Below are 16974 nucleotides of genomic sequence, written 5' to 3'. Positions count from 1 at the left end.
ATACTGGGCAACCCTAAATCCTTCTGCAAGGAATCTATCCATCATCATGGCCAGCTTCATACAGCCTGATGCACTGAAGTGCTGAAACAAGGTAGAACAATTCCCAGCCCACCACAGTCCTATGCTAAGACCTGAGACCGATTGTTACAATTTCTGATTTTATAATGCAAATTGCCTCTAAAGTCCCCTACAGATAGGTGAATTTCATCTTGTGTCTGCAAACCAATAAAGGGAAAATGCTTTTCAGCTATTGCCTACTGCTTAATTCCTGCATTACAAACCATTTTGACCTTCAGGCAATGAATTCCCAACTTTTATACAAGGTCTACCTTCCTAAATTAACATGAAATTAGGACAGTGTTCTCCTGAATGAAACTTTATAGTTACTTGCCTAATTCAGGAGTAATAAAAACACTTTTAGTAAGGGACAGGAGTTCTGTTCAGGGGAAATCTCAAAAACTGTCTTTCAAATTGAAAACACTGTGAGATTGCTAGCAGTGCCAAAACTAAATTAATTTATAATACTGCATGTAATTAAACACTAGTCAAAAGATCTAGATGAAAGGATTTGATCTATACGGTGAGCATTTTTCAAATGTTACTGTGTAAGAATCTGCAGACTAACAAAAAAGAGAAGTTATGCCATTTGAGGGCCATGAATTTCAGAATCAGTTCCCCGATAGTAATCGAGGCTGGTTTCCAATATTGACACTCGTTCTCTCACTTGTCAGTGCTGTGCATTCAGAAACACAAAGACCATCCTGCCAAATAGGAGATCACGAATCCTAACCCCAGAATTTTCTGATCCTGCCCGAATTTCGCAAGCCGAAGCTCTGCGCTCCATCATAATCATTGTGACAGTTTTGTAATGAAGACGAAGTTTATTTGCCACCAACATTAGCAGGACAAATTTATTTATAACAAACGCCTTAAAATGTACTGATAAAACTGCCTATTGATAGTGTCAGAGCTTCCTGCAATTTGACAGATCAAATCTTATTTTCATTCTTAAACCCCATGAAGGAATGGTATCACCAACCTGCATTCTGTAGTGAGCAAATTGATTAATCCCCCTCTATAGAAATCTCAACTCTTGATTACACCTATCAGACGTTAAGCAGCATTATTCTAGAGTGACAACACTTGACAAATTCCCAAACCATTTTTCTCAGCCTTTGTGGCCCTGCTAGCTTGTATTAACCCTGATGAAAAATTAATTTTCCTTATCTTCTGCTAAACCCCAAAATCCAAATCCGCCAAACTGGCAACTCTTTCTGTAAAGGTATTATGAAAACCTCGAAAAGATTAATTGCATGTCTTCAGGTGACATTAAATTAATTTCTGCACTCGTGACAGACATTTGATACTCCGTACTGAGAGGACAGATAACATTGTCAGGATACACAGAAGGACAGTGGTGCGGTGTCCCAGGGCAGCCTCTTATGAATTCTCCTCTCGATAAGGCCATACTTCACTGTCACCGGCACTGTTAGGGATCTTGCAGCCCATAGACCTCACTGCACAGGTTTCTATTAACTACGACAATGCCGTGTCTATCCGTGTAATCTTTATAAAGCTAATTCAAAAAATCACCCAATAGGAAAGGGATGTGCATGCCGGATAAAGCACTTAAAGGAAATAAACTCCGGGTGATTTGTGTAAAAATAACCCGGAGAAGGAAAATATTTTCATCTTTTCCCAGACGTACTATAAATCAAATTCTCTGTAACACGACAAAGGCTTGAATCTTGCAGGAAAATCTCAATCCAGAAATGTCTTGTAATTGATTTCCTCTACGAAAAACTCCTCATCTGCTACCAGTTTGAGTCAATATTTCTAGAAATGAGTACTTCTACGGTATTGCAGTCGTTCAGAGGAAAAAGCACCTACCAGGTTACTAAACTCATCTTCACTTCAAGGACAAGAACAAATTACTGTTTTCTTTCATCAGTTATGTGGATTTTCATATGTAAACTTTTTCTTTTTACTGATACTTCAATTGATTGTCAAACAGACAACTACGCAGACAGCTGTGATCACCACATAACAGATAGAGTTCGATTAAAAATCATAGAAAGCAAGAAAGACTATCATGAAATACATGTGAATAATCTCTCATTACAATAACCAAAATTAAAGGCAAATTCCTAATAATTAGCTGTTTCTCTTCAATTGGTGTTCCAAACATTTTACCACTGTGATACTGCCAGGGACCTGGGAAAAGAAAGCCAAACCATTTGTGAAATACCCCACAAACCAGTAACATGAACAAGCACTCTTTATGAACAGCTGAAAATCTATTTTCAGTCTGTCAAATGCCAATAAGAAACACCTGGAAACCCTTTACTGAAAGGTCTTAGAAGGCTTTTAAAGTCTTTTTTTAAATTCAAGAACAGCAGTACTAAAAAAAAAACCCTCCTGCTCTCTAACCAGGCTGCAATACACTCCTTGATTAATAGACTCATTATTAATGACACATTTAAGACACACTAATGGTATGGTTTTGACTTATGAGTACCTGCAGAAATACGCTGCATCAGCCTACAGAGCATGCAGAACTTATCAAAGCTTCCCCATTCACACCAGAAAAATGCCACTTTTGGTGCTGTGGTTTATATTTCCTGGCCAAAAACTTTGGCATGAGGCAAACTTACCTCAAACAAGAGCACTCAGACTAAGTAATAAATAAAATCCAGAAGTGGTTCCCTCCCCGTAAAAAAAAAAATGAACAAGACACTGTTAAGCTGCTTCAGTGAAGCATGATTTGATGACAAACTTCTCTTCTAATAGTGCCTAATGGTGTACGGAGAGTCAGAACAGCAGAAGCAAACACCTCATAAAAAAGCAGCTAATTCCATTTAATCCCACATACTAACAGACTCCTTACCTTTAAGTATTTCCTCTTATGTCTGAGAGAACTAAGGCATGGAAAAGGACTGGCCAAAAGTCAGAGAAACCCATCACAAAAATATAAATGCTGTTTCAAAGCTGCAGCAAAGACAACCGAGGTCGTGGATGCCCTATCTTGAACTACCTAAAGGTGTTCAAGGCCAGGTTGGATGAGGCCCTGGGCAACCTGATCTAGTGGGTGGCATCCCTGCCCATGGCAGGGGGTTAGAGCTGGCTGGGCTTTAAGGTCCCTTCCAACCCAAACCATTCTAAGATTCTGGACTGGGCCTGTATTTTACTCTAAGCACCACCTTTGTTTTTACATTTCTGTCCACAAATATACATCACCGGAACATAGATATCAAAAATATGTTTTTGAGCTAAGTTTCCTGTGTCCCTATTCATTTGTCAGTATTCATGTCCAGGGTATTTTTGTACAGAATATTACAATGAAAACTGGACAGGCAGAGAAATTACCAAGAGAAACCACTTCTGTTTGAAAATACCAGCGATTCCAAAGCTCCTCAAAGAGCGCTTTTGAACTGGACACCTGGTATGTTAGAAAACACAAATACTGGCGATCAGAAATCAGTACAGTGGGAGCTTCCCTCATTTCTAGGTTCCTTTCTAGGTTCCCTAGTTCACGTTTCCTGTGACCCTTCCAACTCACAGCCACCTCTGTGTTAAAGGTCTATTCCAAACCGTCAACCTGAAACGCCATTTAAAAGACATTTGTGACACCTTGAACTATTAAATTTAAACTGGACAAATCTGCATTTCTCCCCACCAAATTCATTGATTGCATTCAAGTAATTTTCATTTGAAAGCTGGCTCTTTGTTACGAACTTCAGTGGTGTTAGAGCTGCCTTTAGTCATTTCCCATCAGGAAACGAGATGCTCCATAACACCAACATGGCATCAATATGAATTTCACACTGTAACACTTACAGTGGCAGAAAAACTCTCCTTTGAGACTTAACAACAGTGACAAGCAATACCAAGTGCCTTGCTTTCAGGGTATTCAGGAGGACGCTGCTCTTCTTCAACATACAATTTAAAAGTCTCCTGAGGAAAAGGAGAAACTTGTTCTCCAGCCTTCAATAGGAAATACTTTATTGCACTTTGCTTCCAAGTTAACCACAGCAAAGCGAAATTCAATTTAGTTCGGTATCTCCTCTTTTTTGAGGATTTTATTACGAATCCATAAGAAGTACTGCTTGCATCTGGTTTGGCTGTCACCTCAAATCCCTCTAGTTGCTGAGTGTGTCCACACGTGCCCTTACATTTCGCTTGCCCAGGAACTGAGCATGTCCCAAACAGCACATGGAGTTGCTTCTAAGTAAAGAACTGCCCCCGAGCCACCAGGTATTCTGTCTCCGTAGGGCCCATCCTCGTTGGAGGTCTGGGAGGACAGTTCATTTGTTTTGAAATACTCCATAAAATAGTATGCCTTTTTCGTAACAGGAATAGTACCTGACTTCCTTTTTTTTTTTCACTCTGATATTTGTGGGGAAGAAATCCACGTTCATTTGTGACATATTTCTACAGCACTGTCTCGCAGGCTGTGGCAGGCAGAGTCCTTTTTCAATGACACTTGAATTAGTACTGCTGCAGAGGTCTTGCCCATTCTGACACAATTATCACTCTAAATGATATCTGGACATTCAGATATGATGGCTTCAGCCTGTTCTGTCTGCTTCCAATATGGACATTATCCACAGCTCCTTCAAACAGTTGGATTGGATGAACTGCAATGCCATTCTCTAGTTTCTTAAAAAATTAATCGCACTGTGTGTGGTGCCAGTTCCTGTGTTCTGTTTCTCACAGCTGGTAGAAGAGCAGAGATCTCTCCAGAACTTGTCATGCAAACAAAGAAATCTTGGTGTTTGTAATTCCTGACATATTTAGAGGAAAGGCGCTATAGAGCTTTCAAGTCAAATACTTTTAATTGAACTTGAAACATACACATGCATGCAAACACAGGTACAAACAAAGTGAAGTTGGTTGATAAGGTTACATTATTAAACAAGAATCATCTAAATCAGTGTCTTTGTCCATATTTAGAACTCCACATTCCACTATTTCACTTCTCAGTTACTTGAAATAAGAATGAAGTTGTTTATCTTCCATTCCCATTTTCTTTTTACAATCCAAGGACAATTTTGTAACAGACTTTTCAAACAAGACTTGCCAATACTTTCTTCAAGCTTTTCAGATGAAGCATCTCAGGTTTTCATGATTAAGATCACTAATAAGATAATGTTGCTTTTAATCCGATAGGGAACACTGAGATTTTTGTGTAGTTTACAGATATATGAAACAAGATCATTGTGCGGCTTTCCACAGAGACAAAGATTGGTGTGTTCTTGTTGCAGCGTAAGAAATCAGCATTTTCAGGCCTTTGGGACAGACATATATCACTTTAACCATGGCAGACCATTTTCTGGCTAGAGAAAAATCATCCAACAACAACATAAGATGACTGAAAGATACAGAGATTTTAAGACTTTATTACCGTTTCCCAAAGAACCTCAAACAAAACAAAAACTAAATTCAGCACCCACTCCATAAAACCTTCAGATATTTAAGGATGTATTTGGTACAAACCTGTTCTTCTAGGACTAAAGACACTCCTAATATACCGACTTTGGGAATTCAGCTGAGCTACCACCACAACAGCTAAGGTGTCAGAAAACCTGACCTGTCCAGAGGTAGTGATGGGAATGACTGATCAAAAACGGTTAAGAGATCTTCAAAATGAGAGACAAGCCACAAAGAGGGAAGTATTTTTTCCCCACGTCTCTTGAGGCAAAATACAAATAGTCAAATTCAAACCGCAGCAAAAAAATATGGCTTGGTCAGTAAGAAAAAAATCTCCTAAATGTACACATTAACCATTGAAGTAGATGGCCCAAGAAATCTCCATAAATGAGATCTCAGACAAAAAGCTGGACAGATCCATCAGGAGTGCTATGAAGTTCACCTCTCTTCAACGTGGAATAAATGGTCCTTTCACCCATTTTCTGTAAGAGATTTATTAGGGTATTTCTGCCTGACAAATAACGCCCTACAACCTCTCTGAGTTTATTCTTATGCAGATCCTTAGGACTGAGTTCAGGCTCCTTTCCAAGGAACTAAGCATATCTCAAGACTTTTTCTTAGCAGAACATGTTAGTATGAATACCCAACACGTACGCTGAGCGATTTCTGGAAAAGCTGAATTGGAAGACACAGCAACCATAAAGAAGATTGGATCTATCAAAAGACTTTTGGGCCTCCATGAAAAAAAGTCAGAATTCATTTGCTAAACTCTTAGCACTATCTCATTTTTCCAAGAGTATAACATTTAAAGAAGTAATTAATATGGAAAACTATTCACTGTACTGCCATTCCTGCATAAATTAAAAAAATATTAGAAAGGGATGGGCGTATCTGGTGGTGGGTTTTTGTTTTTCCTGGAGAAAAAAGGCAATTTGGTAAAAAAGAAAAAACAAACCACACATTAAGTATTGTACCTAGCATGTATCACCTTGGTATGAGGACTTAGTCTGACATAAAGAAAAGGGAAGTAGAAAATGACCAGAATTTCCTTTAAGAAGTCATAAATAAAGGCATCTTACACATCAGATAAACTGGAGTAACTAACATATTTCTTAGGATTTAATTAGTAACTCTTACAATTAGGTAAAAATAGTTAAAAAGTAAAAACGTCTCAAGAGAGAGTATCATAGGAAGAGATTAGTTCTTTTACCTTAAATAACAAGGATTACTTTTATCTGGAGGTCAGAGAGCCTCAATAGTACTGCAGTGTCCAGCAATACAAGTATTTAAGTATAATTAGAAGCTTAGGCTGGGAAAGTTACTTACTGTCCTCAAGAAAATAAACCCTTCTCTCCTGGTGTACGCAATTTGTACACCATAACTGACACCAGTGTACTCAGTACATCTCCCTAACTTAAATAACAAGGTGTCAGCAACAAATCCTCATTTGATCCTGTTCTACTGATGGTCCTACTGAATCCTGGGGAAACCTCCTTGCCACCAGCTGCTGTTTTAGGTTAATTTGGTCTAGGGCAGTTTGTATGGGTCTGGCATCGAACTGATCAGCTCTTCTGCTGACAGCTCTACTACCATGCTGTACCATGGCCGGCAGGCTGAAAGAGAAGGGACCTTCTAAGTCTGTACCTGCCTGAATGAAGAGCTTCAGAAAGGGACCTGCATTGTGTCTAATCACAAACCATCTCACTTGGACACGGGTCTTAAAAACTGTGCTGCACAAAAGAGCTCTAGAAAGGAAAAAGGGTACAAGCGATTAGACTGGAGAGCAACAGCAGGGCTGCTAACTGCAGGATGAAGTCAATGCATATAGATAAGGGATACCAAGCATCCCTTTGGCCAAAGAAAGGGAATTATAGGAAACACAAACAAATACTAAGGAGAACAGCTAGGAAAAAGAGATTTGGCTTTTCCTTTACATTTAGGGTTGAGGGAAGAGGAAGCAGGTGGCAGAGCTAAACATGAGAGAGCAAAACTAAATGTGATGTGATCTTTATGGCAGAGCCCACACCTTTTAATTCTTCTTTTAAATCCTGTCAAAATAGACAAGATTTCACAGCCTCTCCGTTTTGTTTTTTATCTTGCATGGTTCAGAAATTAAGTCATATGGATTCAGCCTGTCAGTAAATGATTAAAAATTAACTATCTTGCTCAATGTTAAGCAGCTAATTGCAATGCCTGCTCTTACTCTTCCATAGTTGGAACGAAAATTTTCATGACTATATGAATAAAAGCAGAAAAAGCTACATGTAAAGAACCTGCTTTACTTTGGTAATAACACCTCGGTAGCTGGAAGTTAAGGACAGAACAAATCTGCTTGAATATACACCAAAAGGGAGGTTCCAGGTGCATTTAACAAAGCTAATTGCACTTGCTTACCAAGAGACTCATCTGAAACAAATCATCTCTGGTTTCCTGAAACAGAGTTACAATAAAAACTACTGCATTACAAATGCCAGTTTGGGCACTGATAACCTTTGTTATGAAGAGCTGTATACAGTGGTGACTGGCATTGTTTTATTTCACCACATAATACAAGAAGTTGTGCATGATTGCCTTATTTAATTGCTCAGGAATAACAAACCTGCTGTACCTTTCACAGACCACTGGGATTCCTGCAGACATATTTGTATGTAACTATTTTCAGCCCAGGAAAAAAAATTCTTTCAACCTTTTGAACTTTCTTCTACACTTGTTACTGTGTCAGAAGATTTAGACATCCTCCAAGCAAGGTTGTTGTCAGCTCTATTTAGTCAACAACGTCCTTTATGTTAGTATTTTGAAAGATCACGTGGTCATTATGCAATTCAAAATTTGAAGCATATTTGTTTTATGAGCTGTAGAAAAGTATTTATAAAAAGTAATTCAGGCCTTGGCATTTCGATTTCTCCCTTATTTCTACAGATTAAAGCTTACCCACTGAGGCTTCCTTGAGCCCATTAACACAGTATGTTCACCTCATTACAGACTTAGAGCAGTTCTGCAAGTTCCTCTAATTAACGTTCTTAAATAATTAAGAAATTTTCTTCAACCCCCTCCCCGACATCTCTGATGTACCACAGTTTTTAACAGATCGCATCCTTCTTTCCTCCTCAGCACAGAACCCAAGGACGGATTGCACACGGGCAACCATCACCTCACTGCATCCCTTCGTGTCAGTTTCTCCTTCTACCAAATTAACCTGTCTTTTTCATTAAGACAGAAAAAATCTGGTCTAGATACTTCCTAACCAACCCCCCAGATCTTAAGTATGCACGCTGCCATCAAGACCAGCATTGAGAGTCATCCACAACGCTGGAGCTCAGGGGACGCCCTACAAATAATAGACCCCTCATCGAAAGATAAGGAAACCTCATTTAGATGCAGAAGTGAAATGGTAATGTTTTAAACCCAGCCTCTAACAGAAAACATCCCTCTCCAATATACTGCTTTAGTTAGTTTCGCAACACGCTTCCCAAGAAAATAAAGCCAATCTTCCCTTGGGTACAGAAACCACGCCAATGCCAGTGCTGGCACACAACTAAATTATGTGGCTTCAACTAATGAATAAGCAGAGCCTAGATTTTTAACTTAGCCTAGAAAACAGGTCTACAAGTCCTTTTCTCTGACCCATTATTCGACCTATCAACCTTAAGCAAAATGAGCAGAGTTGAGGATTCCCTGAGACTCAAGTTACAAAGAATTTAAAGGAAAGGAGTGTTATTTTAGGTAACAATATGGTGGTAACAGTAACTGCCTGGCAGTAAAGCACTAAAGAAAACATACACTTCTGAATAGCTAATAACTTACAGTTCTGAAAATCTAAAATATGGATTGTAAAGTCTGCTAAATCTGCTACTTCCCTCTTCACCTTGGGCCCATTTTTTATTTTGGGATTGCACGGAATGAAACACACACAAACAAACCATGACGACAGACACACACAAGACGAGCCTCGGAAACTTACCCCTCCTGACAACTTAATCACCCTGACTTTGCTGCCGACATGGGGCCCATCTCCACTACCACTGTTTGTCCGCTGCATGACAGTCCTTTTCACGCCAGGTTTCAGTTCCTGGGGCCTTGCTTGTACCGAAGCCACTCGAGCAGTCTGTGGTGAGGGCAGCGGTGCTGCAGCAGGTTTTGTCTGCGATATTTTCTGTGCTGCCTGAGGCTGACTTGGAGGTACTGTCCTGGGCTGCCTCAGCTGTTTCACTGGTTTCAGCTGCTGTCCTTGATACTGCATATTGCCCCCAACCTGTGGGTAATCTGTGTGTTTGGGCTGGGTATTTGGGACTACCATATCTTGCTTTTTAACAAGGAGTCTGTTTTTCACATTTTGCCTGGTCTGTAAGCCAGAGTGGGGTATGTAAGGGTTGCCGTTGGTGGGGAACTCGGAAGAGTCGTCCTCCTGCTGCACGTAGGATTGCTGTGTAGAAGGCTGCTGCTGCTGCTGCTGCGCCAGTCTTTCAAGCAGTTCTCTCTTCCTAGCACCAGCCTGCTGCTGCCGTCTCAACTCCTTTTGTTTCAGAATTTCTTCTCTTAAACGCTTCTGCTCTTCTATCTTCAAACGGTACAATCTAGTTTCTTCATCTTCATCTGGATACTACAAAAGGGAAACACAAATTAATTTATAAAATACTCTATCTGCCCGGTTTGGTCAAAATAACATTATTTTGTTGTTTTAGATGTGATAACGACCTAACTCTCTGTAGAGCTTCTGAAATTATCCATGACACAAAGGAAAGGCTATTAGTAGTAGAGCATATCCACAAATATGGTTTATTTGCTATTCATTAGAGATAAACAGCTCAAATCAGGTTTAGGACTTAGAAATACTACTTCCTAAGACGGTTAAAAAAAAAAAAAAAAGCTTTAATACCAGTTAAGAAATCTTATCATAATACTAAAAATGAAGTCTTACAAATTGGAACTCATTTAGAAGTTTCTAAAACCAATTAAACTATTAATATAATTTGAGATATCAAAATATGTTTCAAATGGAAAGTAACAATACGAAGGCAACCCACTGTCACACAGGTTTTATCTTGCTCTTTTCTGACAAACTAACAAAAGGTAGGGTGGTAAATGACCTGAAAGGCCCTGATTAGAACTATTGATTTTTCTCACAGAATTTTCAGCCTGATCTCAAACTCATTTGTCACACAATAATTGGTTATAATGAACAGCACAAGTCAATCTCTCTGACCTTGAACTCATGCACTCTCTTCAGAATCAAAATGTTGCCAAATGCAGCGTTGGAATATTAATGGTATATAGAGAATGCCTTTAATATTCTGTCCCTAGGCCCTTCTGAAAGTCTTACACACTATCAAATAACCTTTCTAAAGATTATTCAACTTTGGCGCAACCGGTTCTTATGAAAAGCTATAAAAAATAGACAAGAGCTGGGAAAACATTAATTCTCACCATCCCGGAAAAGCAATCAAGCAGCTTATGATACAAATATATGCTTTTTTTTTTTTTAAAGTTACAAAGCATACCTTTTATGTGTTTTATTTTCAACAGTTTGAAACATTAAGTTAGAGACTTACAGAGACTGCTTACAAATGCTAATGAGCACAAAATTCTCTTGATAAGATCCGTTAATCACCCCTAACAGGCTCTCAGAGTAATAATACTCCACATTTTGGTAAGTTACAGCATAAACAATGTTAGAACACTTCTCAAAAACTGAATCTGCAATTAATAGTTATTTATGTTGCTCTAAACTGGGGTGCAAGAGCTTGTAAGTATAAATGTCTTTTTTTTTTTTTAGATTATTTTTAAACGCATGCGTACCCAAGTGTGCAATAATAAATTTTGGTGTTTGAGGGCTTTTATCTCTGGTATATCACAGAATCTCCAACACAAAAGAAAAAAAAAAGCAGAAGAGATCCAACCATAAAGTTGATTTGCAGATAAAAAAGCCCATTAGTATTTGTGTTCATAGAATCCAGATGCACAATTCCTGAATGCTCGTCTCCTCCGGATATAACTGCTCCTTTTCTAAGTAGCTGCATGTCTCAGAGTACAAGTCTAGCCTAAACAACGACTAAAATAAGATTTCAACAAAAACAGATTTATTTATTTATAAATATGGGCTACAGTTTTGGGAGGAATCCGAACACCATCCTTTTTAGGACAATGCTTCATAAACCACAAGTTTCTGATCTTCCTCAATCCTTTTCAGAGGACGACTGTAGTGATAAATGACTGATCACTGTAATGACTAGGTTACAGGTCTTTGTTGACAGATGGCAACAGGAACACACTTTTACAAATTAAAACATGGAGGGAAGTCAAGTAGTTAATCTTGGACTGAAAGCTGGAGGTGCTGGATTATAGTTTTAAACACCAAAACAACAACAAAAAAAAACATGTGATCCTTCAGAAACAGAGCAAAAAGATAAGACTCTTAAGTATATCTTGCATAGGATGAGAAAAATAAGATAAGCTCCAGATAGGAGGATGACATGCTGTTATGCAGAACCTGATGTTATGAATGAAGCTTTCAGTCCGTTTCAGAGACAGTAAATATGTTCAAATTGTCCAAACAGAAAACCTGTTCCACTTAATGAATTAATTCACTTGCTTTGCTTTAGATCAGAGTATTCTGTATTTTATCTAAATGGGTCTGACAGATGCCAGTGAGCCAGTACCAAGTCTACCTCTAGAGGTAGCACTTTTTTTTTTTTCTTTTTATGATCAACTGAGGGTGTCAATACTAGCAGAAGTCTGCATAAGACTGGGCTTTTCTATCAGCTGTGCTGTATCATCAGGGAACTGTCTGCTTGTATTATCATCTAACAAGTTCTGAAAGCCTCGGAAGATACAAATCCCGATCTGGTAAGTACAAAACACCAACTCAAAGGCTACACGTAAGCAGCGCAGAGATGTATTTTATGGTGCATTTAAATGGGTCTTGCCAGCAGGCAAGAACGGACATCCTGAGGGGCTCTGATCAACACGTCCATGCAGAACCCCGTGGGCAGACTTCAACTGCACTAGCATTAAACACAGAAGACAAGTGGCAAACTCTATTACCAACACATCAGAAGATGGATGAATGCTTAGTAGAATCTTCAGGCTACTCCATCTCAAACATAATCTGGAATTTTCCTTTCAAGAACTCAACTCAATACATGCTAAGTTAGTAAGGTTCCTACAAAGTCAATACAAAGTCAATTTCTTCTTAAAAGGCGAGCTGTGAAATGAAGGGCCAAAAGCTCTGAGGTTATATGACGATTGCAAATCAGATCATTAATAGGCTATAGACAGGCCTAAATCCTTCATCTCCATAAATGAGTTACTATTATTGTTAAGTTCTCAGTAAAATACCCTTGCAGCTAGAAGACGACCACGCAATATAAAGACCCTGTGATCATTAGCTAAGTATTTGCATTAGGAGTCACTTTTAATTGTTATTAGTTGGGGAATGACCCAACTGCTACCCATTCTGATTCCGTGCTAACTCCTCACGAGGATGAAAACAGGGGTAGTTAAATCCTCTGCCTCTTGGCTCTAAAACCATCTCTTCCCCTACATTGTAAGTAGCTTCATCAGAAAGAACAAGCAAGACAGCATACTGGATCAAAATGGAAATGGTATGCAATGACTGCTGCTAATGCTTTTCATCCTATTAGCTTAATAACCGCAGCACAGACTTCTTCACAAGCAGTTGCACTGCCAAAAGAAAAAAAAAAATAAAAATTTTGCCAAAAAAAGCAACTGGGAGAAAGTAGACATCCGTCAAAGAAATCGTGAATTTCACAGCTCATATTTGGAGGTTTAATACCAAAAGCAACATTATCTGCAGGTGAAGCAGCACAAAAACTTGGAGCAGCCTTTACACTAGATAAACCAGATGTGTCATCCTTTTTCTGCAGCAAATTCTACAACATGAAGAAATGGTGTACATAAAAGGAGGAGCCAGGGGGAATACAAAGTAAAAGAACAAAAAGTACAAGCACAAAGCCAGAGAAGCAAAGCAGTTCCCTTACTGTTATTCTTATTGTTTTGTTTTTTCTGTTCATTTGTTTTTGCTGTTGTTAAATGCAGATTCTCATCTGTCTGAAAAGTTCTTGAGCACAATATATTTAATTGTGGTTTGGAGGGAAGACCAAGCCTTAGCTATAGGTTTTTCTTCTGCCTTAAAGGTTCATAGATTGTAATGGAAAGTGCCAGAAGAAGTTGTTATAGGCTGCCATTCTGAATCTAACTCAAGAGCAGCAGTAAGAGAAGCAGCAGACTTCTGTAGGGTAACCCAGAAATGCTCTAAAACAAATTACAATATAAAGTATAACGTCTCGACTCCTCGTACCAATAGCTTGCTTCTCATACAGTGAATTCAAAACAATCACTTTTGTGGCCTTTTTTTTTTTTTTTTTTTTTTAAGTTCTTAGAGTTAAATGCAGAGCCATAAGAGCTGGATACTGAACTTTTCTGGCTTGCAACGAAGGATAAAGGAACAAAAAAAAAAAATCATGCAGCCAGGCTCACTTGTTTCCCTCAGTAAAACTGGCACAATCAAAACAGTTTGAACTGCAGCATATACACAAATCAGTTTATTCAAGAGGTTATTTTTTCCCCATCAGTTATAATATTAGAAACAAAATAGACTAGAAGCACTTGTCCAAAAATTCATAACAATTCTTCATAAAAGGTAAGGACAGATCCAAATTACACCATTTGGCTGCTGGGGTTCAATAAGGACAGTTAAATAAATGTCACGCATTACTAATGACAGGGGCTCCTAAACCCTATGAAGGTATGAATCATCCTACAAAACACAGGCAGAGTACATCTCAGAAAAACAGAAAATTAAGAATGAGATTATATATTACTTTGAAAAGCACACTGCCCTCTTATGATCTTCTATCTGGAAAAATATCACTGGAAAGAATTTAAGCACAAAGACAGGAGGCATTATTTTTAAAATTTAGAAGTCAAACCTACTCAAGCTGGAGAGAACAAATTAAAATTACATTTTTTCAGGTAATTAACTTCTAAAAAAGCAGATTTAGAAACATTTTCTTAATAATCACCTGAACTTGATCAATATTGAATATTTTCTATACTCTGAGTCTTACAGAAAAGAACATAAGACCCAACAAAAATCCAACTCCAAAGTTTACTGGATTTGGAAGAACAGAAAGGTTGCCTTTAAGGATACCAGGGATGTTATCTGCAATATAAGTGTTGATATCAGCAAGCCTCTGATTATGCAATGGTTTACCAATATCTCCCCTGTTCTGAGATCCAATATTTCATTTCTTCTAAAAAGCTTCACATCACCTTTCTACATTTTTCTGCCCCTTTTTGAAACTCAAAAATGCTTAATGTTTCCCTAATTCCTCTCTCCCTAAACTGACCTCAACATGAGCAGAATGAGACCCGCAGTCACTACCCATTTCTCTCAATTTCATTGTCTCTTTGTTACTCTCCCAGATGTAAACTTCCATGTCCTCAGTCTGAAAAATCATTTTGACAGAGGCACTTAAAGGTCGATATTTTCCAGCTGCATAGGAACAAGTGTACCATTCAGAAAGTTCAAACAGTTTTCAGTCTTCTAGTCACTCAGATATATAAAGGACTGCAACCTATTTGGAAGATGAGGGAAAACCTTTAACAGTCAACATTGCTATTTTTTGTGCTTCCTGAGTGATAGGGCATTCATAAATATGGCCATTGGCTCTTAAGGAAGATGGATACAGAAAAAGAGTCTTAATTTTCCAGTTGAAGACACTTGCAAAATAACCTGCCCAATTCAGTTATGAGCCAGACAGCTAGAAAAGATGGCAGAATTTAACTCTTTCATCTTCACAGAAAGCCTAAAACAGCATAAAGTTTGGTAATTAGAAGAAAAATACACAAAAGACTGGAAAATATTACAATCTACCTTAAGGAGGGGATGTAATAACCTACATTACAAAAATAGCAGAGAAAATAATTAAGTGCTTGGAAATGAGAGCTGCTAGTACAGCAATCCTCAGTTTGTAAACTGAGGATGAGTGGCACCAGTGAATATGACTACCAAAGTGGCACAGCTGAAAAGGGACAGCTGTTACTGCACTGTAGGGCAAGGCTCTCTTTTGGGTCTTCTTTGAAAAAAGAAGTGTTCTATTCTGTGCGTGCACATTCATAGAAATCTTTGACAAGCGTACCTATGAAAGCTTTACTTTTATCGTTATCAATAGGAAACAGTATAGAGACATCAACTTTTCAAGGGCAACTTTTTTTTCCCTCCTATTTTACAAAAAAAGTGACATATGTGGAATAGGTATCACAAACTCCTTTCGAAGACAGCTGTTTTACCATGGAAATGAAAAAGAAAGCTTGACTTACAGGACCAAGAAATCACATGAGTTGAATTAGATGGTCTTAAAGTTACAGGTTTGTTAGGATACGTATAATATTTAAGATGGAGAGAACAAGATATTTGTACTGGTTATTTTATTCCATTTGATTAACAGGAGTGAAAACTAGTAGTTCATTTTTCCTGACACTGACAGAGGTATTTCAGGACTAATGTCCTAAGTTCCATACGGCTGAAACGTGAAAAAACTATAAAATGCTTTAGATGGGGAGGCCTGTATCTGCTTTGCATAGGTCTTCAAAACTTACCTGTACTATTGGCCTGAAAGACAGATTGACTTGGATTATTCCAAGAAACTGAACTGAGGTGAAAGAGATTACTTAAGCAATTTTTTCAGAAAAGATCACAATTAAAAGGGTTTTTTATATTCCCACTGAGAAGCAAGTCTAGAAGAGGTCAAGCACTGCCAGCTATGGGTTTCTTTTGTGCCACATTTCCGAAAATTAGGGATGGTCATAGTAATTCACGAACGAGATGAGAAGCTAATCACCAGCAGCTTAAGAGGAAGACAGTATTACCACAATTAAAGCTTTCAACAGTTGTTGAAGGAAACCTGGTCCTTGAGACAAGTTTCATGGGCGACCGAACTATAAAGATTTACAGTTTTGTTCCGAATAACCTGACATTCAGGAATTGTACAGGGTGCATTTAACCATCATGTTCCTCTGGCACTTCCTGACATTCAGTATTAACAATATCATCTGTGCAATCCTACCTACTCTCTCACACAGTGCTCATGGCAAGTCTTCTCTAGCTCCCAGGAGAATTTGTGCAGGAAAATGTCCCCTGTTCACAATGCATAACCCAGTGGAATCCAAAAACCTGTATTTCATTTTTTGATTGTGCAGAGTACTAGCAGAGCAAACAGCATCTTTTTGTCCAAAATGGAAAACTTGAGAGTATCTCCTATTTTCCTTCATCCAAAAAGGGTATATGAAAGAAAGGTTTTCTTCCTCAAGAAGAAGAAATTCCGTGGACAATACAGCTTCAATTTCCTGCAGGAATGCTCAAGACCCTAGAGTAGAGTGGGCAGTCTAAGGGCAAACGGCACGAGGAAGAAAAATGGCTATTTAGGGCATATAAGGCATACAGCAACACAAACTGGAAGAGAAGAAGTTTTCTAACCAAGGAATAAGTACTTACCTGGAAGGGGAAGAAAAAAACAAATGATA

General features: G+C 38.4%; 1 protein-coding gene across 6 annotated transcripts in view; it reads right to left on the bottom strand.

The window, feature by feature from the left end:
• The window catches only part of RBM33 (RNA binding motif protein 33), a 102987-nt gene that overhangs the window by 24178 nt on the left and 61835 nt on the right, over positions 1-16974 (bottom strand). For 4 of the 6 annotated variants that reach the window (XM_068673435.1, XM_068673437.1, XM_068673439.1 and 1 more), the window contains exon 15: positions 9392-10030. In XM_068673435.1, coding sequence (XP_068529536.1) covers positions 9392-10030 — 639 coding nt within the window. Of the gene's footprint in view, positions 1-4812; positions 5337-9391; positions 10031-16974 lie in introns of those variants that run through there. The other 2 variants (XM_068673440.1, XM_068673441.1) reach the window with 2 other exon arrangements.

This window comes from Anas acuta, chromosome 2 (assembly GCF_963932015.1).
Source record: "Anas acuta chromosome 2, bAnaAcu1.1, whole genome shotgun sequence".
NCBI classification, from domain to species: Eukaryota; Metazoa; Chordata; class Aves; order Anseriformes; family Anatidae; genus Anas; species Anas acuta.
This window is presented reverse-complemented; position numbering and strand designations above follow the sequence as displayed.